At 37.9% G+C, this 27,747-nt stretch overlaps 1 protein-coding gene across 1 annotated transcript; it reads right to left on the reverse strand.

The window, feature by feature from the left end:
- On the reverse strand, window positions 1–27,691 carry c1ql4b (complement component 1, q subcomponent-like 4b). Its single transcript, XM_032550467.1, has 3 exons — window positions 27,187–27,691; window positions 25,276–26,361; window positions 1–3,113 (listed from the first exon to the last, which is right to left on the reverse strand). Exons 2-3 carry the CDS (start codon window positions 25,813–25,815, stop codon window positions 2,934–2,936), a joined length of 720 nt encoding a protein of 239 aa, XP_032406358.1. The 5' UTR covers window positions 25,816–26,361; window positions 27,187–27,691; the 3' UTR covers window positions 1–2,933.
- Window positions 27,692–27,747: the final 56 nt, after the last annotated feature.

The following is a 27,747-nucleotide window of genomic DNA, read 5'->3' on the forward strand; positions in this document are numbered from 1 at the left end:
ATTTTATCACATGGTTCTTTATTTTCCCCAGAATAAATAATAAAATTGTATAATAAAACCAGGGAAGCCATTTGTTGGACTTAGTTACAGTGAAATAGTTCAGAATTTTCTTTTTTTTATTGAATTTTATGGTCTTTCAGGGGGGGAAAAAAAACACTGCAGATCACAGTAACAAAGTAAAACACACAACTCAGCTTGCAAATGCACAGTGACAATAATTCAAACTTTTTCCAATCACAGGTAACAGTTCCTGTAAGAACACACACAGTGAGATGCAGCATGTCATTGAGGTGTTGTGAAAGCCTCAGAGGGGGGAACTGGAGGTGTAAAATATTGGAGTCGGCTGAGTTTTTCTATCACAACAAGAAAATGATGAGATGAACGGATTATTTCACATGAGAGAAGAGTCATGCTTTATATTTGGGACAAGAAGTCAGACGATACATTTGCAGTATTGAGGTCAATATTAGGCATAATTATAAACTCTTCCCTTCACTATGTTGACAAGTGAGAATTACAACTCATTTCTTCACATAATTTCTTTTAGGGATAGCATCCATGCAGAAATAAACTGACTTACAAATAGTTTTTTTTCTCTGCTTACATCATTATCTCGTTTTCCAATGTTTACAGAATTTATTTTCTTCTAGTTAAAAAACAAAGGCTCATAGTAGAGTTCTTCTGCTTAATATTCATAAGGACTACTTGTGGCTGAAAATATGAAATCCCTCTCTGTTTCTGTTGCATCCTGTGGATCAACGTCTGCACATGTCTTTGTTTTAATAAGGGAAAGAAATGTATTCAAAAGAAAAATATATATGTAAGGCACGAAGAACCTATACGTATGGCAAATGGCAGTAATAGTCAACAACAGTCACCTGCATTTTGGAAAGAAAAACATTTTAATATGTGTCAGTTTACAATGAAATAATGAAAAACACATTTTAAAGTAAAGGCTCCTCCCTGCCTTACAGTAACCATCTTTCTGTGCTGAGCTAAAGAGGAGGTTTTGAATCTTTCTTGCTCTATTCTCTTAATTCAAGGAGCTGGCACTTTGTAAAGAACCTCCAAGATGTGTGTTTTAAGAGGAGTATGCTCCTTTTCAGCTTGTTGTGTGTTTGAGTGCGCTTTAGGATGCCACTCAAGTGGTTTTGCATGATTCATGGCTGAATGAAAAACTTCACATGTGGCATGCCGTCTGTTTTGCCATTTATCCCAGGCCTCAAAGGGGTGGATGTAGGCAAAAATACGTCCTTTACACGGTATTTTTTTTTTTTATCTTGTAGAAGGACAACCTTTAGCAAACTGGAAGAGCTTATCAGTGTCCCATTGAAACATCCATTTGTGTTTAATTTTCACGGGAAAGGAAATTGGTTGGAATGTTCAGGAACGATACTGAGACCTATCGAGTCTGGAGCTTGTTTTGTACTGAATGATGCTGAATTACGACTGTGACAGTCCACAGAAACACAAGATCCACCTTTCCTTAAATCAACATGCTCAAACTTGACAACAGTTCGCATCTACCCACATAAACAAGCCAAATACCCCCTTTAGAAAGTCTTTGAGGTCAGACAACACAAAAATCGAGCAGTTTGGTGAGAGGTGTGTATCAAAGAGTCAGAGTTATAATTTCAAACCTGAAGACATGGTCATAGTATCATCATACTGAAGTTTGTTTTGCTGCTAATTGCGCCAAGTAGATGAAAAAATTAAGAATAACCCCCACATTATTTAACTTTATGGTAAATTACCAGCTGGATGGCTAAAATTGGACATAATTGGGTGTTCCAGCAGGGCAACCATCCCAAACCAAACTGCTTTTGGAATAAATAAAGTATACAAACATTAAAGTTTAGGAATAGTGCTGCTCTCAAGCCTACTGAAAATGTATAGACTAAGCTTAAAAGCCAAGTGTGAAAGGAAGCAAGTCACTTTAGATGAACGCTGCAAACTTTTGATGAGAGAAGTTGGGTGTTTGATTTTCAACATATTAAAATCTGCATATATGGAAAAAAATTAAGTAAGTTAAGTTGAGAAGAAAGTAAATTTGTATCAAAAATGACATCATAATTATCCACCTTTTTTCATCTCATTGAAAAAAAAAGGTTTCAATAAATTTTCAATAAATACGACATACTATATATGTAAACTTAATGTGTAACTGAGCATGGGCTTCAGATAAAATCTCAGCTTGTTACCACAACATGATGTTGCTCCGAGGCTCAGGAATCAATCTCGAAGCTAAACCTCGGTATTGATAAACTGTGTGTGTTACGGGACTGTTACCAGCAGCTTCACTCCCTCCTTCCCCTTTCTGTGCAAATTACACCAACAACAACAGGATGCTTTTACACTTCCACAGAACTAAAGGCAAAAACGCACTCGTATGCTTCCACACAGGCATTAACACAGACATACAACACACGGCGTTATAATCGAGAGGTGTGCTGAATTATCAGCTGCGATCAATATATTCATGCCTTTTTCTTGTTTGGTGTCCACAGTCGTAATGGAAATCTATCTCACAGTGAGGGCAAGAGGCTGCAGCCGAATACTTCTGCCCGGATTGACAGTCTACATTCAGAGATCATTTCAGTTGGTTTGTCTTTGAGCAAAAACTGAAGTTCAATAATGTGTAAACAGCAAAATGATTGGAGTAAGGTGAAAATGATTTATTTTAGCCATGCTTACGCATACTGTACATGGCATTTTATTAAACAACACAAAAGTGTGTGCATCATGAGTCAATCTTATCTGATATATGTACATTGTATTCTTTTTACACAAGCTTTCTTTAACTCTGTTGTCATGTCACTATATGCATTATATGGAGAGAGGATAAATGGATGGCAGGATGTGTTAGATGAAGAAATAGGAGGAAACTTTTTGCTCGATCACAGGGTAAAAGGGGAGGAGGTGGGATTATATTGTCAGTCGGGGTAGATGAGGAAGCCGGAGAAGGTGCTGTATTTGTTGGTGTTTCCACCGTGAACTTTGCCCCCGTCCAGCTGAACACACACTTCGTCGCCCACGTCTAGGTGCAGGATGACGCTGTTTGAGGCGTAGTCGTAGTTCTGATCTGCGTCTTGGGCGATAGCGCTGGCTCTCACCTGGCATAGAGACAAGACCGTAGATCAAGGCTCAAAGTAAAGATTAAAACCAATAGGAAAACCTTTCAGTTATTTTTTATTTTTTATATGTTGCTAATTTAATTTCTGTTGCTGTATTTTTCCATAAGAATCTTGATTTATTGTTGGAAATCATCTTTTCTCTATTCAGTTAGGTCCCATTTTCAATTATTAAACTTTACTCAGACAAATTAATCCACATATTCAACAATCTCAGAACACAATTGAATATATAGTACTCACCTCCTCATTACATGCACTCATCTTCATCATAAATAGCACTTAAACTAATGGATTTTAATGATGCATTAACCTTGTTCTTTTTTACTTCTAACTGATTGTACAACATACAATGAGATGAAAATCTCAGCTTGTTACCACAACATGATGTTGCTCCGAGGCTCAGGAATCAATCTCGAAGCTAAACCTCGGTATTGATAAACTGTGTGTGTTACGGGACTGTTACCAGCAGCTTCACTCCCTCCTTCCCCTTTCTGTGCAAATTACACCAACAACAACAGGATGCTTTTACACTTAATCCACATATTCAACAATCTCAGAACACAATTGAATATATAGTACTCACCTCCTCATTACATGCACTCATCTTCATCATAAATAGCACTTAAACTAATGGATTTTAATGATGCATTAACCTTGTTCTTTTTTACTTCTAACTGATTGTACAACATACAATGAGATTCAAAAACAGGAAGTGGGTGCACAAGTTTATATCATGGTGCATTTCATATAATTTCCACATAGCTAAAATTATACATATATACATACATCCAAATATATACATACACATACCCCCACTAAGATTTGGATAAATTCCCCTTAGCTTGCCGCACCTAAACCATACTATTGTAGCCACCAACAAGCTTCATAATTTAAATTTGATCACTTTGTTTTTGGCAGCATGTGTAAATGTAATCCAAATTGGTTGGTTTCCTGCTTTAATCAATATATTAAACAAATAAATCTCTAGTTGGAATGATATCAGAACCATTCCAGAGCCTTAATGACAGTCGACTTTGGTTATGCTGACATCAATTTTGGTATTACTATACCACAAGAACACTCAATTGTTTCAAACCCCTAATGCAAACTTTTACCCTCGGATGATAAGGAATTGGTTAGCAGGGCAACACAAAGACCAAATGGAAAAAGACAATTTCACAGAAGAATAATGATCCTAAACATACACCATATACCATAACTATGCTTCTGATCCTGGGAAGCAACCGCTTGTTATGTTAAGTTTAAATGTGGATCGCTTTTCTTGTGACTCAAAAACTGTCAAGACGTCTGAGGGGTTCATTTAGCTTTTGAAGTATGGTGAGAATTGTCATTTTGACTTTATATTTCTATTTAAACCAAAGCACTATGGGAAGATTCTTGTAAAAGACAATTATTTCACAATCAACCATCAGATTCAGTTTATTTGGAAGATACTGCATCCAGTTTGCTCATACTGTGATCTGGGGCTAATGTCATCAGTGCTGATCCCTTCCTGCTCACTGGGTAGATAAATGAGATGCTCAGTGATCTTTGGCCTCAAACCTCCATCTGAGAGCACATTCTTAGTCAGTATCAATTTTTTCCCAGAGATTTGTTGTTCTCACACCTGATCCATCTGTAGCAGAGGGGGATTGCAAGGGATGAAGGTGTCAGGGAACATATCAGATAATTTATCCGGCATTTAAAACTTACACAGCAAATCCTTCTTTCAAGCATGTTCTCATCACTCTTACTGACTTTGTTGGACTTATTCTGAGTCCAAATTAATGTTTTGTACAGAAATATTATTATTACAGGTTTTGGAAGAAAGTTATCATCAACTGTATATGAGTATATGGATATTTAACATACATTTTTAAAAAAGTTTAAATTTTTTCAAGTCATATGAACAATGACAAAATCACTTTAAAATCACCTTTTAAAGTAAAAATTCTGCAAGAAACAAATTAAATATGTGGGGATGGATAATGGATATTAATTAATATTAATCACAATTTTATCACCTAAGGACGTTGCTACCCAGCCAGGACCCACAGCAGCTTCAATTAAAGTGAAAGTACAATCAGAAAGAAACTCTACAAGTATAACTTTCACTGGAGTTTAAGAGCCTTTGCTCTTTTAAAAAAACATAATCAGACCAAAGTTTGCAAGAGAGACATAAGCCAGAACTTCGTGAATAATGTTCCTTTAAAATGTGGGTCTAACATTTTAGGTTATTTAGACACCATATAGCAAAGTGTAATAGTGTCTATTACTATGTAACTATATGAAGTTTAGGTAAAATATGTAAATGTGAAGTAGGGCTTGACTGTAAATCAATATCTCACAGTAGAGACATGATCATCAATGTCATAACATAATAGAATATTCAATATATAAAATATTCACTGAAGTCCACTGACGTCAGAACTGCAAAGCAAGATTGGTGGAATCAACTAACTCACTCACTCTTTGGTTACCTAGCAACAACCCGTTGAGTAGCTTGTGGTTACTTAGCGACTACCTGCTGAGAAATATTCACATCAGAAGATTTTACCACCATACTTCATAACGGCTTAAAAAAATAAATAATAATAATAATAATAATAATAATAATAACAACAACACCATAGACTGAAAACTGTGAATAAAAGAGAAAAGGTCACATCTCCAGTTTGGCAGTATTTCAGATATTTCAGATATAAAGCAAAAAACTAATCAATAATTATCAATATTGACTGATATGAAACCCTTACATCACCTACTATGAAGCAACAACCAAACAACCTCCATCTTTATTGAATAAAGAGTCTTCTGATGAGGACTTTATTTACAGAACAGTTTACATTGTTACTGCAATGTTTTGCAATGATTTAGCTGTGGCCCCTGTCTTGAGAAATGACAAGGATGAATGTCGCAGTAGTAAAATAAGCTCGAAACAAAGTCATGAACACAATTTCTGCTGTATCTTTTTAGAGAATAGTTCTACAGTAAAGATATAAAGCTGCATATCAGTCTCTTTATCGAATTTTGTAGTTAAAAATGTGAAGGTGTTGTTTTCATCCACCCTCACTGAAGTCTGTTTTTACAATCAGTAAGCAAATCTTATAATAAATTGAGCTTTCACTGGCCAAGTAACAAACTACCCGAGCAGACAAACAGTGGAGAATAAAGCATGCATCTGCATACATATTAATGAATGCAAATATAATGCCCCAACTCCATCCTCTGTCTCCTCCTCTGGGTCTCAGTCTGATGGAGGATATGGTTCATCATCTCCACCAGTCATCAAGCTTCCCATGTGATCAGAAAGATAAATCAAATAAGTCCAAAATAACAATTTTTTTCTCACGTCCAACCTTTGTCACCTTTCTTCAATACAACTGAACGTATTTATGTTGTTTGTAAAAGCATTTGTTTAACAGCAACAAGGTGAACATGTTTGCTTCGTTCCCAAAGACGGAAATAAATCAATACATATCCATTGTTTTAATTCTGCTCACATCTCTCCATTAATTGTTGTCTCCCCCACCACACCTCTCACCCATTCCATCATCCCTCTCTCCTTCCCCACCCTATCCTTTTCTCTTCATTCTCGGCCCATCTATCCATCTTTTTGTGTCCGCGCATCGGAATAAGATGCAGGTCACGCACGCATTTTCTCTCCCCCGCCATGCCAGTGTTGGCGGGAGCAGCGACTAAGTGTGTCCCTGTCCGGTCTAAATCGGATTGATTAACGACACGCTACTATAGCAGGTCTCCAGAGAAACCCTACCCGACCCCCAAAATACCAACACATCCTCCCTTACCGCCCTCCCCCCAACTCCTTACAACATCCCTCACCCCTCCCATATTGTCCAGATGCATTAAGCCAGACTATACATGGCTGCAAGCTACAGTAATTGGTAGTCTGACAGCCATGGCAGATCCCCGCCTAATAGGTTCAACTCCTCAATAACTCCATACAATCACAATAAATGGGGGAGCAGGCTAGGCAGCAGTGGTCAAACGGGCCGATGAAATACGAGCGGGAGGCCAGGATGAGATACTACACACTCGATAGAAGTGCCTCTTCTTCTCCTTTTGTTTCTGTGAAACTCAAGCGAACACCTGAGGAACAAAATGTGAAGGATTTGTGGCTCTTTGTTGCTTTAAAGAGCAAGTGTGCCTTGCTCCAAAGAGAATGAACAGCTCCCCGCAGGAGACCTAATAGGTTTTAGAAAAAAAAAACAAAAAAACAAGAAGATTCTGACAACTTGTACATCTGTCTGCATGGCTGAATGGCGAAATTCCCCAGACGGCACCGTCAGCTGAGCTAAAGGCTGTCAGCCAGATATAACTAGCTTTGAGAACAGTGCACTGATGAACAAAGAACGCCAAAACCACTTATAGACAAAGCAAATTGCATTGCCTATTTATTAAAACCATTGCATTTGATGTGTGAGTTTGATCAGTCTAATTTTTAAATCCTGAGACGGAGCACGTAATGACAAATGCTGTGGACTGGTCCCAGTTACCTCTGCGTAACGCTTTAATGGACAAACAACAGGCTCACTGGATATGAGGACATAAAGGTACAATATTATGTGATTCTCTGAATTTTATCAGCAAATAGTGTCCGAAGGTGCTGGGTCAGTTCACCCCATCACCATTTAATGCCCCAATTTTTATTTATGTTACCTTTTTACCTCTGCCTATTTCCATTACTACCAACAAAAATCAAACTGCTGCCTATTGGTTAATCTCACTTATGCAAGCAATTCCACAGTGATAAAAATTTTCAAATCTTGTGTATCGTTGTATTTAATTGCATTAGGATTCCTGAATATGTTCAATTTCAACATTTTTCTATTGACTTTGGTTCTGATTCCAGTTGATGCCTTTTGTCTCTTAAGAAGACTCATCAAACCAAATAACTGAGCGACCTTGTGCCAGTCAGTTTATCAATTGGAGACAAAACCACATTTTCTTATTGTAGACTTGCAATATATTTTTAAAATAACTATAAATTGTTGTTTGTCAACCCAACGCAGGTACAAACAGATGAACGATCAGAACTTTATGCTTCTTACTGAAAAAGATGCCCATGACTTCAGCAATGATCCCAGAACAGCATTATGCCATGAATGTGTTGTGTTGGCAATGATGAAGATTTACTCACCTCCACACACCGACTGTCTGAACTTCTGTCTGATTAGTTAAACTTATCATATTTAGACGTCAGAGAGCCTTGTACACCCAAACGGTAAGTGTATCCTCAAAGTTCCTAAATTATTACCAGTGCAGGTTGAGGGATAAAATAATGTTTTAAATCCGCCAACATATTTCTTCCAACTGTAGTATTAATGTTTTGCAGTGGCCAGACCAGAGACCTGACATGATCCTGATAGAAAATCGTAAGATTATGGTTATGTAAAGGCTCAAACACTTCAAACTCATCACCAATGATAAATCGTCAAAACATGAGTGGATTATGACAATTATAGGAAGGCTTTTATTACCGTAATACTGTAATTACTCAGAAGGGTATGAATAATTTTTGGCATACCATTTTTATTTTTATATGTATTTATATAGTATATAACAACACAAAAATATATTTAGTATAGAAACGCCTGCATCATTTTCTATCAGAATAAAACTTCTTTCGTCAATGAGTTTGAGTTTATCAAACATAGTGTAATAAAACATAAACAGTTATATGTAAAGAAAATAAATAAATTTAAAATGCAAGCAACAGAAGAACAACCATAAAGTATAAGCATTTTACAAGTTCAAAAGGAGAAGGGTAAAAAATCATTTAGGTCTAAATCTGTCAGAGAAATTACTAATTATTGGTTTAGGTGTATGATTATCTAAATTTTACAGGGTTGGTTTTAAAATGGCAAAAATTCATTTGAAAACTACCACTTAGCTCAACTGTCCATCAGAATTACAATGTATTTCTCCACACTGAGGTCGATCAAATAGCAGGTTTAATAACTTTGCATTAAACCACTCAAACAAAGCCTCTACTAATCACTTAAAGGATCTGAAAGCTAAAAAAATCTGTAGATGGCTCAGATGTAGGGAATCTATTGGATCTCCCAACTGGATATTACATTAAAATTTACAGAAAACTCCAGTTAACCCTAGCTTGCCCTACCATATATACAATGCATATAGAAATGCACAATGGTACCGTAAATCATACTTTGAGTGACCCATACAAACCAATAAATGTTGCTGCAGTGATATTCACACTACCTCAGTGAAATGGCCTTTAAATATGAACGTCAGCTAATTATATTTGCCAGCCAAAAGGACACAATGTTATTTATGGCTTATGGTTGACTTCCTTAGAAGACACATAGGTTTGTTTAGCCTCCGTTCAGACAGTGGAGATGCTGACATTTATTGTGGTGTGTTTATGATTAATTCATGGTTCCTCTCTCCTTCTGTAAGTACAGTGACCCAGGGAACACATCCTCCTCTTCGGACGTTTTAAACACATATTAACAAGAGTCTGGCATTTAGGATATAGCTGTGGTCACCAATTGTAGTTGACACAGTGTGATTAAGATACACTGTCTTAATCTCACATTAAGTCATTTTACAGTAGCATGACAAGAACCCTGCAGTTATTAAATTTGTCATATTTTCTTTCTGAAAACTTTTTGGTACTAAACAAAACCCTCTAAATTGAATTGTTTTGAAATTCATAGCTACAGTGCATTTAAAAAATATTTACAAATACAAAGTTTTTCCCAGCGTATCATGTCACAACTGTAAACTTGGAAAACGTTTTTTGTTGTTGTTGTTGTCTTTTTTAAAATAAAATTCAGAAAAGTGTGATGTGCATTTATTCTTGGACTGCTGAGTTAGCGTTTTGTAGAATTTTGCTGCAATTACAAAGTTGAGACTGGGGGTATTTCTCAAGCAGATTTGCAAATGTAGACATTGATATCTCAAGCAAAGATATCATAGCTTCCACTCATGTAGAGGGTCTATGAACAGCTATTTCCTACTCATGTCACAGATTTTCTCTTATATTCAAGTTTTCACCCTTTTACATAGCCCTAATATATAAAGAGCAAAATTAGTGCTTGATGAGAGATTATCCAACTTGAGTTTTTTGCTATGCAGGTCCGCCAGAGTTACCTTGCACTTCTTAACTGATTCTCTGACTATTTGTCGTCTTGCCTGGTCAACCAACTTCTCCACATTGTTGCTGACCTGTCTGCTGTGTTCCCTGTTCATAACAATAATGTTTGTTCGCTAATGTTCTCTGACAAACCCCTGCAGCCTTCACAAATGTTGACATTTGATAAAATGTAATGTTTGTTGCTCGTTTCATGGTTGGTTGCTTTGTCGTGTTTTGATCTTGTAAAGCACTTTGAGCTGCCATGTGGCTGAAATGTGCTATGCAAAAAAACCTGCTGTGTACTTATCCTGAGATTAAATGACACTCAGGTTCTGTGTAATAATTAGTAGACTTATAAAAGAAGCTGCTTATACTGGATTTTACTTGGAGGCATTAGGCTAAAATGGGCTGAACGCAAATACAGGAGACACCATACCTGTTAATTGAAGAACAGGGAGAAAAAAACTAAAAACAGATTCCTGCAGTTTTACATTGCCTTATGCAATCCCAACAGAATGCTTTAAATTTGGTATTTCTAACGTGCTTAAATAATAATAAAAAAGTTAGTATAAATACTTTTGCAAAGAACCATATGACAAAAATTCCTCATCATTTTCTTTTTAAATGTTTCCTCCTCCCTCACAAGAAACAGTCTTTGACAAAAAAATAAAAATCTGTATAAGTTTTTAACACAATAAAAAAGAAAAATCAAAATGTGTACATAAATTTCTACTTTGGTGATTAATTTAAATGTGTAAAGCATTAGCTGGTTTAAATAATTGCATCTCATATCTGAGCGTTTAACCCATTACCAGAGAACACGTATCAATTTCTTGCCCGTGTGCTGAAACAATGAAACCTGCACAGATGAGTCCGAAGGTGCAGCTGTCAGTACCAATCAGAGTGAAATCTTGTTTTCTTAAAGTGGGCAGGAGAAGGCACTGGGGCTTTGGGAGTGAAAGCAAGAGAGGAAAGGCAAATCAGGATTATTGTCAACAGCGGTGGAGATTGATAGCGACAAGGGAGAGAATTTCTGTCTGTTGGGCCAACGCTGTTCTGACTTGATCTGCTACTACAGGGAAGAAGGGGAGACCCAGGAGACAGTAGAGAAGATTACACTGCCAACACTTTTCATTAGATGGGCAACATTAAATGGGTGAAGTGGGGAGGAGGGGCAAGAGACGAAAAAAGTGACAGCATAGAAATATCTATCTGACAAGGATAAATGTCTGGTAAAATCTGTATTTCCAACCAAGCCCAACCGTTTTGTGTGACAAATTTATTTTAAATATATTTAGCTAACAGATCGATGTCATTTTTAGTAGCCTGCAGGGGAAAATATAAATAATAAAGATATATTTGGTGTGTAGAGATGAAGCTTCAAGTACACAAATCCAAAGTTTAGAGATGGAGATGGAGCTAAGGAACTGATCAAGCATGCCTGTTTCATAGTAGGAGGGGGTATAAATGAGGTCGGGGGATGGAGGTCTCCATGTAAGGCCTCTTTTTTCAGTGTTTTGTTTTGTTTTGCTGTGGCACCTTGATCCTCTGGTAATAAAACTGACAGGATTCATTCACTGTGATGTACAGACCTCTCGGAGCGGAGCGAGCGATTGAGACAGGGTCTCTTAAAGTTACCTGAGGGACCTTTAAGCGTGAACTGGGAGAAAGAGGAAGGGCAATTGAAATGGCCTTTTTTCTTCTTTTTTGAAATGGCTGCCGTGTCTCTGCCTCCTTACCAGCTGTTTCTATTATGCAGGTCGACATATAACCCTATTCCTGCACTGCTGACTCACACACTAATTGGCATACTAAATGCTAATATTTTGCAATGACACTCAAGACCCAAGGTGTCAAGATGTTGATTAGAAAGTCTCTAATTGGCTCTAGACTGAAACCTTTGAGGGAAGAGGAGAGGGCTTAATTGGATATAAAGAGGTTTTTCCGGTTGGTCTACCTACAGCGCTCCAGTTTCAGCCAACCCTCTGTTCTGAAGTTCTTTCTAAATATGTATATATAGTATTTCTTGCACCACATAGCACCGAAGTTGACATGCAGTGGGGAAAATATATATTTTCAATGGTGTTATAGAAATGAAATTCCCACCAACCCAAGTAACTCACACAGTAAAATGTTATGAGATGGGAGGCAAATATTAAACATGATACCTGAAATGTGCATAATGCTCAATAGAAAAGCCTTTATTTTCAACATTGCATGGGGGAGATTTTGTCCCAGTCTTCCCAACAAACTCTCTTGAAGTTTTTACATTTTTGGGGGCATCTCCTGCACACTCTGGTTTTGCTTTTTTTCCATATTTTTTTTGATTGTACTCAAATGATGTGATGAGCTGGACCTTTCAGAAGCTTTGTTTGTTTTCTCTGAAACCAACTAAGAATTGACCTGACTATCTGGGTCATTGTTTTGCTACAGTGACCCCAGATACTGGTAAAAAATTTCTCAGTAAATTTCATTCACACCGAGGACCAACATTCAAAAAACCCCATGGCTGAAGTGCAGTGTTATTTTCCTCCTCACATGGTTTTGTCTGTTTCAACCAGATATTCTCCCAGTATTTCATAAACCCTTGTCCAAATATTCAGCAACAACCTTCAAATGACTTTCAGCTCTTTCTTCAACAGTGGAGTATTTTACAGTGATTCTACAGACAGGGCATGGCTGCTGAATGCATGATCAATTTATTTAATTTAAACAACTGCACCTATTGATTTCAGGTATTTATGCAGTGCTCTATGAAAGGTCATTAGCTCTTTGGCAAATATTGTTATTTTTTTGTCTGCTCTGCCAAAAAATCTCAAGAGGAGCACCTGATCGTGGCTGGATTATGGTGAAATGTAATTCTTTCTACTTCATGGCCATTGCTCCAACAGTGCTCTCCGGGATATTCAATCAGTCTGTAACCAATGATATATGTATGTTTTGCAACAACAAGGTTCAAAAGTCACGAGAAACCTTTTTAATGGCCACCACTGAGAGGCCAAAGAATTGCCTTCTAATTACTGACTTTTATTGGAGAGGTAAAGGTTGCTATTAACAAAACAAATCATGACACCAGACTCCGTTTATGTCTGCTTCATTCGGGCCACAGTTGGAGGGTTCTGGGCGCTCCTGCATTACACAAATCACATTCTCAATATTCTCACAGAAACCCTCAACTCTCAGAGAGAGCAGGGCGTATTTATACTAAAGTCTGGGTTAGGGTTAGGGTTAGGGTCCTGTATGTGTATGTGCCGTTCTCAATCAGTCCAGTTTAGGGCTGCACCGACTTATCGGCCAGCCGATTTATCGGTGCCGATTTCCTTAATTTTGGGAGATCGGTGATCGGACGATTTTTACATGTGAAGTCGATCTAATCCACCGATGTTATCAACCTTTGGCAAAAGTCTAAAAATCAACCACTGTGCTCTTCTTTTCTCCCGTGAGAGAGGTTTGACTGACAAACCAGCCGACCAGGTCATGTCTGCACATTTACCGTTAACAATAGTCACGTCATTGTTGCCAATTCAGCAACTTTCTTGGTATATTGAGCAACATTTCAAATAAAAAAATGATATCGGCCAAAATCGGCATTGGTAAGTTAGCCTTTTTAAAAGATCAGTATTCAGCGATCGACCAGAAAGCTGCAATCAGTGCAGCTGTAGTCCAGTCCTTTCTTTGGTTGACGCAGATCTCTTGGCTCGCATTTTGCTGAAAGGCTATCGGAGTTTCCCGGAAAAGTCCACAGGTGGGACATTAAGACATTTGGCTGGATACGTGTTTACAACAGTTTAGTGATTATTGTTCCACGTCTCCAAATCTGAATTCCTTCCTGACTTCTAGGTCAGAATGACCCAGTCCATTTGACACAGTAAATTTATTTTAGATAAATACATACCTTAATGCACACTAGCCAAACAAGATAATTTTTAACTATTAACATAATTGTATTCCTCTACACTTTCACATGGTTTACTTGCTTCCGGTGCCATTTTGCATCTCATATTTTAATTTGATGAGTGCTTGCTGTTTTGTCACCCATAACCAAATTAATTACTTATTTATTTATGTGTGTTAATATCTTTGCATGTATATATTACTAGGATTGGGATTTTATGTCAGTACCACCATTACCAATATGTGTCCCTCAAATCCACTATACAAGCACCTGTGTAGACACAAACGCTGCATTTAGCCACAATAAACACCCTGATTTAACTAACAGAGCAAATGCCATTCATCACATAAAATCCTAATTAAACATCCACATTTAACATCATTCTAAATCACATTTACATAATGTAGTCTCAAAAAATGTTAACTGCGAGATTTTCTGCAATTCTTCTTGTTCAACCTGAAAATGTCAGCAACGCTGTGACACTCTGCTGCTTATAACTGAGACAAACCTCTGTTTCCTTGATGAGGAGGAACAATGATATAATGGGGAGGCAAACAGGAAGGAACAACAAAGGCAAAGGCCAAACACAGCCAGCAACCAGCTGAGCCCTTTTGGTCTGCAGAATATAATGGCCTCGGCCATTAAAAGGGAAACATATAGTCAAATAATAGCTGTGTGCATGAGCATGAATGTGTATAGTCAGGAAGACAATAGGACAGAGATGTAAACCTGCAGGATATAAAGGAGGCTTTTTTTTTGTTTTTCTTACAAGCAAGAAATGAGGTCTAAAATAATCTTCTTATGCCTTCATATCACATTGTGTCTCCCGTGTAATCATATACCGACGATAAGTATATGATTTCTTCTGGAAAGACTCAGATAGCAGAATAAAAAGCAGCTAAAATATGCCAAAATAAGATAAAGTTAAAACTGTCTAATGAAGTGCTTTCATATTGACAACTTGTCTGACTCAGACTCTAATTAGCGGCTTCCACCTCACACAGTAGCATCGAACCTGCTGTCTGGTGGCGAGCCGTTCCTCCCTTCTAATTGAGTCCAAGCCTGTCATCAGCACAACTATTGAGTGCTTTATTTAATTATCTAATTAGCTCAAAGATCTCGTTAATTACCTCATGTAGCTGCTTAGGTTAAACCCTCACATTTAAAGATATACAAAAGAAAACAATGATGCACAGATTGTTTATTCAAACCACAATGAAGCTGGAACAGTTTTCACATCCGTCTCTTCTGTCTGGAAACCATTAGTACTGCATAAATCCAAAAAACCTAATTTAAAATATATATATATTATCTGAGGCTATCTTGATAGCTTACATTGTCAAACTGGAGAATAACTTGTGCTCAAACACTTAAATGCACACATTCAAGTACAGCCTAAAAGACTGTTGTTCAAACCGAGGAGTTTGATCTGAACATGGGTAATTGTGACGACACTAAACGGCGTTTTAGGAAAATATTATATGACTATATGGAGAATACAGCCATGGTGCTTCTAGAGAAGACCAGGCTTTTCCTGGTTGATGCCAAGTTTGTATTCAGCGTAAGTTGGATCCAGTTTTCATGTTTTTTGAGGATTAAAAAGACATAAAAGGAAGATATGTTCTGCAGCTTCCTTAATATAGGTAGCCATTTTAAATCCAACCTTTCTTTACCTGTGGAAAATATGGCTAATTAACATTATGCCTTTCTTTTTCTTGTTATTTTGCAACATGGAACCTCAGTCCTTACCACCAAACTCTTTTTAATAAAAACTATAAATGAATCACATTTCTCTGCCTCCCAGAGAAATTTTACTTCCAGGTGTTGGGAAACAAAACAAACTACTCATGCGATTCAGAAGGAATGGTGTGGATTTTGCTCTTGCTGTGGGACAGCAGACCAGATCTTTATCTTCACAGATGATTGCTCATAGGAGTTTGGTTGTGCAGTCAATTGGTGCTTCGTGGAATTAGACAAGGTTCAAATCCATTTTTTTCAATATATTTTACGGAGCGTTCAGCGAAAATAATGGGTGCGTGTATGTCCAAAGCAAAAGATGTTTTTGCATGATAACACTAAAAAGAAAGGTTGCTACCTGTGCAGGTTAAACTCCATCTGGGCTGTGTGTTCTCACTGATAATCAAGGAGAGGAAGGTTTCTGGACTGAGAACATTGGATTCTCATATTTGCTTTTTGTAGATGATATTTTTCCATTCAAGTCTTCAGACCTTCATCTTCAACATACACTGTTGCAGAGCAAAGATTTAAGGAGCCAGAAGGAGCGTCATCTTGTCTTACTGTGAAGCTGTGGTTCATAAAGGTCGATTGCTCCCTTGGGGCAACAAAAGCAAAGCTCTTGACTTAATGGTCCATCTATGTTTTGACACCAACCCTGTAGTCAGGATAGATGGATCATGACTGAAGGAATGAGAATACAATAGGCAGAAATGAACTCCCTCTATAGGGCGCTTAAACTCAACCTTAAAGAGGAGATGCAAAATTTACATTTTGCACATTTCTGTTCTTAAATTTGGGTTTCTACTACTTCTAAACAAACCCCCCAGCTGGTTTTAGCGATAAGTTAATGTTTTTTGTGTCTGGAAAATGAGCTGTTTCAAAAACCTCCTCAATGCAATGTCACAAATCAGCAGGCGTCGCACCTTCACCTAGCAACACCACCGAAGCTCAGCCTGTTCCCTAATAACCTGTTTAAAAACTAAATAAATAAAACAAAATTATTTTGTTTCTGAACACATGAACACATTCAGTCATTGTCACATTGTCAGTGAATTTAACTTATTACTATTAGGGCATTTTTAAGTGAAAAGCCAGTAGTTGAGTCCTCTTGTTTTTTTACAATATTGAAAATGCAAAGTTTCTGTTTCAATAAATTACTCAATACATTTCGTTTGGTTTGCCTGGTAGTTTTACATACTTTGCTTTTGACATTACTGATTGTACTTATCTGTCATTTGACTTACATTTCTATGCTGTTATATGGGATTTGTTTGGATATGAAGCTTGTTCATAATTAATAATATTTTTGTAATGTGTTGCCTTAGTTTTATTGGGTATATTTGGGGTATTCTTATTTACAGTGTGCTCTTGTGAAAACCTAGTTTTTCCATAAGTCTTTCCACACCTGCAAACTAACCAGCTGACCAGGTTCACTGATTCTGTACCAGCTATAAATATTCATACTCTTCCTCCACGCTCCTCACTGTAAAGGGCAAAATACATATTGGTCGTGAATTATATATCCATTGAAAAGGTCATCCACCTCAACACCAATCTTTTTATGAATTATAAGACATACTGAGAGGAAAAAAGATTCAATTCACTGAGCTCTTAATCAAGCAAATGAGTTGTAAACTTGCACATCAGCTCCATGATTCATTAGCAAGTGTTTGAGACAGGGGCTTGATATATCCATTTTTCCCTGTATTTACAACCAAATTGCTTTTCTTGCTCCTCAACTCCTCACGACGTTAAAAAAAATGGCCGTCCTGTAAATATCCGCTCCTCTTTATGTCAGACTTCTCGCCTGCATCTTCCCTGTCCCTGCAGTGATCTCTCCGTGGGATGTGCCTCGTTATCAGCTCCCTTTGACAAGACATTGATTAACAGTGCGTATCAGCCTGACAACTGTTCTGAGCTAATACACACATGTTCACACACATCCTTACATGCTGTGAAAGATACGGCACACACAGGCACTAAAAACTATAATCATTTTCCTAATTTCATTCAGTGGATTGTAGCATTTTTAGCATCCAAAATCTTTTCTGCTGTTTCTGCTAAATGTATGAAAAATGATTAAACAGATGCATAAAATATGCCCCGGATCCTTCTACACTAATTTATACCTATTATGCTAATGTTATCGATGTTGCACTAAATCTGGTTTATACACAAAAGAAAGATGCCAGTTATGACATGCTCACATGATCACAAAAAAACAACTATAATTTATAGTAAACCAAATATTTACATACACTGCATAAAAGCAACCATAACTTTTTTTTTTTAAGAGTCTGAAATTTCTTTTCTCCATTTTTGGCCAGTTAGGACTTTCGAAGCTACTTCCATTTTCTATTTGAGATTTTTAATAAAATGTTTTAAATTCATAAGTTTACGTTGATTTGATCAGTGTTTGGTAGAATTTACTTTTAAAATATACAACTTGGGTATCCTTTCACAGGTTTTTCTGAATACTTTACTGAAATTTGGTCAATTGTAACTGAGTCAGGTTTGTAGGCCACCTTCCTCTCACACGTTTCCAGCTTTGCTCCCAAATTTTCAGGCTCTGAAACCTTGGTTTGTTGTCTGAAAGCCACTTTGTAACAAATTTTATGGTATGTTAAGGGTTAGCCTGGTAAAAACTAGCCCCGTGTGCTCTGCTGTGCTTCTTTATGAGGGTCTGAGCAAAAAACTCTCCAGTCAGCAGGGTCATAACTCAGATCATGCAGCCCATGACATACAGACTGCTCCCACACTTCAACAAACTCTGACTTGGATGTGCAGTACATCAGCACCTTTCCCCCTCGTCAAGAAAAATCAGAACACAAAGGTAAGCATTCCTGCCCTGGATGTTGAGTCCAAAACCGGGGCAGGTGCCGAGGCCAGGTTCCACCACTGGGAGCAGCGTTATGCACAAATGCACTCATGAGTTCACCTCACATATTTGAAGACTTTAAACTGAAAAATACAGGTTTTAAGGTGTGACGCATTGAAGGGAGGCTCTTTTAGGGTTAAACAAAATATCTACATTGTATATTTTAGTAGCAAATTTAGGATAATTTTCTGAGAAAGAGATGCAGCTTTTCACATTTAGGAGCGCGCTGAAATCTGTGTGCTGTCTGCGCAGGTGAGCAGCAGGTCGCAGTTCAGCTTTGGGAGGACATATTGGTCATTTAGACCTACGCCTCAAGCCTTAACTAAGCCGCCTTTGACTTTGTTTTTTTACGTAAAACATAATGTGAACTTCCAACCTTTATCAGGTTACATGTTGTTTATCTCCATGAACAGGAGATTGAGTAAAGACGTGCAGAGAAGCTGCAGCTTATTGAATTAACATTTCTCTCCAACAACCCTGGATCTAAGTGCCTGAAAGAACAACTTAGATGTGTTTAACTTACAGGATTTTGTCTGCTCATATGCTTAAGTAAAATCAAGATATGAAACGCATCCTGGTGGGTTAATTTCCTCAAGGCAAAAATTACAGAATTTTTTTGTTTTTATTTCATGGTTGTAATCAGATAAATGTGCTCTTGGCGAGAGCTTTTGTCCAAGACAAAATCAACATTCAGTGTCTGGCTGTTCAGCTTTACAGGACACTGAACTTTGATGAAAAAAATAACATCATGATAAAGTTAACTTAAACTATAACTATACATTTTTAGCCCTTTACCCCAATTCAAACACCTATCATTAAGAACACTCATTCATTACAGAACCTGATGTTTCCAAATGGAGCTTAATTTATTTCTGTTTAGATCTGCACAACACTTGTTCTTGCATGTCAACACACGTGGAGAGATGACAAATGGTGTAACAGCCTTTTGGTGAGTCTAAAACAAAGACATCCTATAAAAACAAATTTTACTATTAGCTAACACAATAACTTGTTTCAAAATTAAAAAAGAATCTGCGCCTTCGCCTGGCAATTAAACAATTATGTCCCCACAAAGTCGCTTCACTGTTCTGCACGAACGCTTCTCTGTTCACAGGAATATGCAGCAGCTGCAATGAACCTGTAAGCCAAGTTCAGCTATAAATTGAGTTAAATAATTTAGTTGATGGAAAAATAATTAATGGGGAAGGAGTCAATAGACAGTGTGGACGGGGACAGTAGAAGGTGAGTGCCTGCGTGTGTGCATGTGTGCGTAAAGGAGGGCACAGGTGAAGGGGAGAAGATCTCATCTAAAGGCAATGAAAGATTTAACAGCAGGAGGAGACAGGAATGACAATGTCAGAGCAGACACGCAACTAGCCAAGACCCCCAATTATATCTGGCATTTAGCTGTCCGTCCTCTTAACTTTTCCTGTTCACTCCGTCAAAAGCAATGAAATAGGGGAATAACTATATTTATGGACTTAGTCAGTCACATAAAATATGCACTACGAGCTGATCTTTGCGTTTGGGGAACACAAATCACACTAAAAATAGAACAAACTTGACATTATCTTGCTTTTTGTAGCTTTTTGTTAGCAGATTGCCTCAAAACAGAGAAGTTCAGGAGGATTTGACCCAAGACAAACAAACCATAACTTTGTGTTTTTCTTTTTATATTTTTTAAGCTGATAAATTCTAAGATACTATACTGAGACATCCCCAGGTCCAAATTATAATTATACATTTGGTGTATTGGTGTGATCTGAAAATTTATCACACCAATACAATAAACAGTAGTTAATAATTTTCTTTTTTTCTTAAAAGTTCAATACAATTATGACAACATTTATAATTACAAAATGCTTAGGGTTATTATTCAATTAAAACAGACACTTTAAATATTAAATTAAATTTATAAAATTATCAATCAGAGTTTAAACAAGTTGTGATGTAACCACCACAAGAAATGATTACATTTAATTAAATGGTCCCAACCTATTCAGATAAATAATGGAAATGTTTCCTCTCATTTATTACAAAGTTATGCAAACATCCAGGTGTTCTTAGTGAGTAATCACGAAGGTAAGATGAAGTTTTTTTTTCTACATATACAATATAATTGTAGTGATTTGGGTTTTTTGTGTGTTTATTTAGGTTTCTGTGTTCTGTTGAGTCTCTGTGTTGTCCCATCTACCCCTTGATTGTCCCCAGCTGTCCCATGTTTTCTCCTGATTGTCTCCCTGTGTATTTAAACCCACCTGTGTTCCTTGTCAGGTCCTTGTCTAGTTGTCTTGTCGTGTCAAACCTGGTGTTAGATGTCCGTTGTTACCAGTTGATATCAGTTTTGAGCCTTAGCTTTCAGTTCATCCTGTTCTGCCTGGATTTTGGACTTTTTGTATTTTTGGATTTCGTCATCATTAAAATCATCACTTCCCTGATTTCAACCTGGGTCCACAGCGTCTTCCTCACCACCTCTCACCGCACTTTGTGACAATAATTATTTTGACGAACCCACCAGGAGCCTGAAAAATCTATCTCTGGCTCATAAATAAACCAATTTTTAAAACTATGATAACTTACAGTGCTGTGAAAAGGTTTCTGCCACCCTAGAGATTTCTTTTGCTCCTTTGTAACATTTAAGCATTTCAAGTCATTAAAGCTAATTCTAATACCAGATAAAGGTGACCTGTGAAAGTATAAGAAGCAGTTTTTAAATTATTTTGCTTCTGAAAAGGGAAAAAAAATCTATCCAACTCAACTTTACCCTATGTGAAAGAGTAAATGCACCCTAACGACTGGCTGTGGCTCCCGTAGAAAAAAAACCCACTTGGCAGTGAGTCTTTTACGTCACCGGAGAGATTCTGACACATTTTGCTTCACATCATTGTTTTAAATCATTCATATTGGAGTTTTCTTTTATATATAACAAAAATAGCATGTTTCACACAATGCTACAGTTTCTCAGTTGGGTTACAATCCTTTAAATATGTCAGTACAAAACCTTGATGCTTTCTTGGGTCATTCAGATATGGACTTATCGATGTTCCTTGGATTATTATTCTGCTGCCGAAACCAGGTGTGTTTTGAGCTTCAGGTCAGAAACTGATCAGAACTCCTTCAGGTCTTCTCTGCCTGAGAGCAGAATCAGTGGTTTCTTTAATTAACTTACACAAATGTTTTGGCTTTCAGATTATTTTCCTGAAGGACTTGATGATCGTCAAGATACTGAATGCCAAATGTGAGACGGGCCTTTGCGTTCTCTTTGGTCAGCAAAGGCTTTATCCAGTCTCCTTATTGGATCTTTTTGCCCAGTGTTTTTATTATGATTAAATGATGAAAACTGACCTTTTCTGAAGCATTTGAGACCTGCAGTGAGTTTAGATGTTCTTCTGGGTTCATTTGAAACTTCCTGGATCTTATTGTGATTCTTTAGCCTACTGCATGTTGACAGACAGATTCTATTAAAAGTGATCTTTTCTTTCTACATGTCTGGAAGTAATAAAATAGAGGGGGGGGGCAATCAGTAATCATAGTTTAACACAGTGGGAAATTATGTTTTCACAAATGATCAAATTGGTTTCTATAAATTTTTTTCCCCCTTAGTACATAAAAATCTAAAGTTGAAAACAGTTTGGTTATTACTCAGCTTATTTTTGCCTGATATTAAAATTAGTTTGATATGAAATATTGAAATGTAAGGAAACAATGTCTGATTTGAATATGTTTTAGATGGTAGGATGAACCCAGAGCATGCAGGGAAACCTCCCACAAAGCAGCACACTGATCTGTTGCCTTGAGGTCAAAGAGCCACTGAAAAAAAACTGTAACACTGAAGAGATCCCTCCAAAAAATCACTTTAGTAAGTAGAGAAAACTTGATCTTAATTCAGAACCTTCCAAAACCAGAACTTCTCCATATATGCTGTAATATATCAGATTAAAGAGAATAAAGCTTCGTCTTATTTACACCACAAAGACTCATACTCTTGTACAGCTTTGGTATCGTTTCAAATATCTCTTGAATGCTGTCACTGTTTCTCTATTTAATCTTGACTGCAGAAAAATTATGGAGAAGAAAGACCTTAACATTATGAAGAAGGACAAGCAACCAGAGAGTGAGATTTCTGTTACAGCTCAGGATTTTATTAATCTCTGCAAGATTTGGACAAATACAACTCTTGAAAATCTAGCATAGGTTCTCACCTAAAATGTTTTTTTTGTTGTTGTTTTTTTTTTTGCTTTGAATAACAGGTGTGGACTTACAGTATGAAACTGAAAATATAAGCATTTTTCTATTCAAGTATCTGGAGGGATGATAATTGACAAAATCGTTCTTGCCAGTGTTAGGTCGTCGGCTGCCAAATTCTCTGACTGCATACACATTTTTTAACATCTTTCAGAGTGTGGATTTAATAAATCATCTGACTGAACATGTGTATCTGGTGCAGCAATGGTGTCGTCTTGTATGCTGTTAGTCCATGAACTGTGTAAATTATGTGCAGAAAATGTTACACCAGTGAACACTTGTGCTAATGCAAAGCATCTCTTTCGGGGGTTTTTTCTTTCTCTTGTCTCTCTCTTGCAATCCCCTGGACGTTGCTTTTTCAGTGCAGCACACATGTCAAAAATCCGACTGAAGGCTTAGTACTTCAAGCTTGTCCCTGTTCTCCAGATGGAAGGCGTTTTCCAGGCATTTGTACTTGTTTATTTATTAGCGCTAAAGTCAGAGTCCCTCAGAGGACAATAGCCAGCTGTTGCATTTTGGCTTCGTTCCACAGAGACAAGGAGGATTGTTATCCTCTTGATCGCTTGGCTGTCACTCTGTTCCTCTTCCCTTGTTTGCAAGTTGTGCAATAAAAAAAGCTTCTTTTTAAGGTAGATTTTGAGTAAAAAATTGTTGTGAAATACCAAATTTTCTTATATATCTATTATCTTGTTGAGTTATTTGCAACCTCTACGTTAGACTTTTTTTTTGAGTTTTTAAACATTTGTTTTTTATGTTGTTTGGTTACCATCCTAAAAATAGAGGAGCAGTCTTATTCAAACATCAGCCTTTTAATAAATGTAGCCTTTTTGAGTAATTTTCCAATATATTCAAAAGTTTTTTTAGAGCAAATATTTCTGATTTTAACAAAGTAACTACATTTCTACCTTTGAATCTTACAAGAACACTGAAGTAGTTTTTGTGCATCAGACTAAGAAGAACTTTAGCTTTCTGGTGTATTTTTCAAGAGTACTTCACATTTTTTGAGCCTGCAATACCTTGACAAAGTATCAGAACATCTTGAACCTTTTTACATATTACAACACAAACATCTTTTCTTGTTGTTGTATGGGGGGTGGCGGATGTCATAAATAAACCAATAAACCAACACATGATTTTAAATCATATTTGCGAGTCAAAATTTAGAAAGTGTGACATACGTTTGTACTGGGCTTCTGTATTTTAACCTTTTTTAAACAGAGAACTACAGCCTCTTATTCTTGTTTATTTTTTCCCTGGGCTTTGACTGGGCCATCAGTTCTGACTGTAAGTAAGTGAATCTCTACCCCCATATAAAACCTCTAGATTAGGTTCCCCATCCCTGGAAAAACAGAAGCATCCCCACAGTTTGATGCTGCCACCACCAGGATAAGGACGGAGTCATCAAGGATGTTTGTGGCAAACTGATCAATGAACTACTTTTGATTTTCTGTCAGTGATTTATCAATCTTGCCACTCTTCCATAAAAAATAAATGGGGTTGTGTAGCTAATGGATGTCAAGTCAATATATTCCTCAATATGAGCAGTGGGTCTCTGGAGCTCCTCCAAAGTTACCACAGGCCTGCTTTATTGTTTAACCTTTATATCCTAAATGAAAAATTGATATAATGGATGTTTTTGCTTATTTTAATTGTACGCAGTACTTTAACTGTCCTGTAAATAAATATATTTGCCCATTTATCCATAATAACTGGAACTTTCAATATCTAGCAAGTTATTTTTGCAATTTACCTTCTATTAAAAGATTGCCCCTCAGATTAATTTCACTTCCTACTATAGCAGAGGGGAAATTACCGTAATAACCTGAGATTGCCTGGAAAGCGCAACGTCTCCCCTTTTAGAAACCGTTTGAATTTTTCAGATAGCAAAAGTGTGGCGGAATTACGATATTGCAACTTTGGCTGGATCGCCGCTAAACGTTTAAAGCTTTTAAGTTTTTGTGAATTATCCACAGATTTGTTGACTTCTGAAGCTAGCTGGTTGTGCTTGATTTTATTTTGGGATAAAACAGTAAAGGTGGCTGATTACAAGAGCATGCCACACTTTTTAGATTTTCCTTTGAAAAAAAATGTTAATCCATGTAGGATTTTTCTTCTATTTTATAATGATCCATCACTTTGTCCATGAGTATTACAGAAAATCCCTGAAAAATATATTGAGTGTGTTTCCAGGCTCGCTGGAATCATTTCTGTGTTCATAATTAGAGTCTCATTTGAGGAGAAAGAACACCTGTACGACACTCACCTGTCCGTTCTTCTTCAGGTCAGCCCACATGCTCGTCCCGTCTCCCCCTCTCATCAGAACGTGGTAGGTGAAGTAGTAGATGCCGGGCAGAGGACAGGTGAACTTGCCTGTGCTCGGCTCGTAGTAGTTCCCCACGTTGGTCACCACGTCATCAAACTTCAGTATTTCGCTCCCCTCGTGTTGCTTCCGCAGACCGGCGTAGAAGGCGATTTTAGGAGTGTAGACGGAGGAGCCGTATCCACCTGGACCAGGACCCGGTGGGCCTGGCGGACCGGGCTTACCAGGTTCTCCAGGTGGACCTTTAGGCCCCGGAGGACCAGGAAGTCCGGGGCTTCCTCTAAACCCCTGCTTGCCTCTCCGGTTTGGGAAGTCTGGAGGCTGTGGGGAGACGGCAGTCAGCTCTCCCTGAGGGGGGCTCAACGTGTCACACACCATCTTGCAGCTCCCCAGCATCTCATAGTGTGTGCCACCACCTCCGGACCCGGCCCCCTTTGTGGTGTGGACCAATAGGGGAATGGCCACCAGCAGGACCAGGACCATGGCCACTCCAACTCCAGCCCCAATGACTCGTTTCTTGCGGCTGAGCCGTGAGGCGGCCAGCGTGAGGAAGTCCTCCTCCCCTTTGGCTGGAATGGTTGTGCCGGCCAGGCTGACCTTGGGTCAGAAAGCTACTCAAAGGGGAAAGCGTCAGACACAACGTCGGATGTTATCTGACAGGGGAAAGAAATTCAGTCTTTTCAAGGATTCTAAGAGTCACAGACGAGAAGAGGAATGTCAGTACTCAGAGGGGAGGGAATGACAGATTCCCCATTTGTACATCCGCTTTGTTTCTCTCTTTTCTCTGGTTCACATGGTCTGGTGACTTTTATCCAATTTAAAACAACACATCATACATTGCAAAACATTCACAGCTGACGAAATGTTAAATTTAAGGGGTTTTTATTATTTTCCTGCTCTGTGGCTGTGGACGCTCCAGTGAAAAATCCTTCAGTTTCTCAGACAGGGAGGAGCTGTCAGGTGGGGTCTTCAAAATTCCCACTGGAGTTCATCTCACCCTCCACATTCAGGGAAAGGCGCCTCGCTTGTCTGTTTAGAAATGAGAAGAGAAGAACAAGGGAACGGCTAAATCTCACTGCTTTTATTTTCTCCTGCTCGAGTCCAAGATTTATTCCAGAAATCTGGTCTTGCATTCACACCACAGATTTATTACAGCTAGTAAAAGAAAGGGGTTTCAATCTGAGGAATGGGAGTTGAATCTGTTCTTTCAAAAGTAGTTTGAGTGAAGCAGAAAATATCTTATTACACACATCAGGGGAAGGGATTCTCTTACCATTTTACTGAGAAAAAAGGAAAAGATAAAAGTATGTGCTACGAGGTGATCATCATGAGGAAGGGGTTGCATCTCAAGAATGGGAACTGAGTGAAAGGAAGCTTACAAGGAGCATGAAACATCAAATGAAGTGACTCTCATAACTTAAAGGAGGAATGAAGCATGCAACAAAGTGACAATAATCAGCATAGGAATGCAGGTCACCTTAAAATGCAAACAAGGGAAAAGATGCATGCGAAATATGAAATTGTTTTGCACTTAATTGACAGTTTTCTGAATTTAAAATAGACTTAGAAATCATGAAGCATTAAAATATTATATTTAGATTAAATGTATAATAATAATAATAACACAAATAATGACGATATAGAAATATAGTAATATTGTAAGTACATAAGTAAACAGAAAATTATTGGGGAGGGGGGTTATTCCACTAACTTCATCAGGTTTTAATAGCAATAAAACTTTATATGGTTTACTTTATTGTGCACGTTTTGGCGCATTCACGAGTGAATCAGGTAGCAAGTAATTTAAAGCAAAACTTTTGAAAGCGTCGTGCACAAATCAACAAACCGACTTACCAAAACTCTGCTTTTCCTGCCTGTGCTTTAGCCCCGGAGTTCAGCGTGTGTTCATTCTGCGGGGTTCACGATGAAAGACGCCACTTCTGCTCCAAACCCGGACCGAAATCCTCCGGAAAACTGAGCGCCTTCACCGGCGCATCGGTTCGAAGTTGCTGCGCTTCGGTCCCAACTCAGCTCGAATCAAGCAGAATCCTCCACAGCGTTTAAACTTTGACCATCTCATCCATGAGTTCTGCACCCCGAGTCCAAGCTCCAAAACGATCCGAAGCAGATCGAGAGAGAGAGAAAAAACATCTAATAATATTGTTTAATTAAACTCTATACAGTTCTTCTAAAGGACAGAAAAGTGCGTACGTGCGTTGATAGGTCACTTTTCCAGACTTTAGATGTGCGTAAATGCCGGCGCACAGGCAGTTCATTTGCAGAGCAACAGTTCAGTCACTTGTTGTATTTTCTGTCCTGCTTCTCTCTCCTCGACATCATCTGCCTGCTATCCTGCTCCCCCCCACCCTTCCCGTGTAACACTCTCTCACACACAGATACATCGTCTCAGCCTGC

This window comes from Xiphophorus hellerii, chromosome 20 (genome assembly GCF_003331165.1).
Source record: "Xiphophorus hellerii strain 12219 chromosome 20, Xiphophorus_hellerii-4.1, whole genome shotgun sequence".
Taxonomy (NCBI): Eukaryota; Metazoa; Chordata; class Actinopteri; order Cyprinodontiformes; family Poeciliidae; genus Xiphophorus; species Xiphophorus hellerii.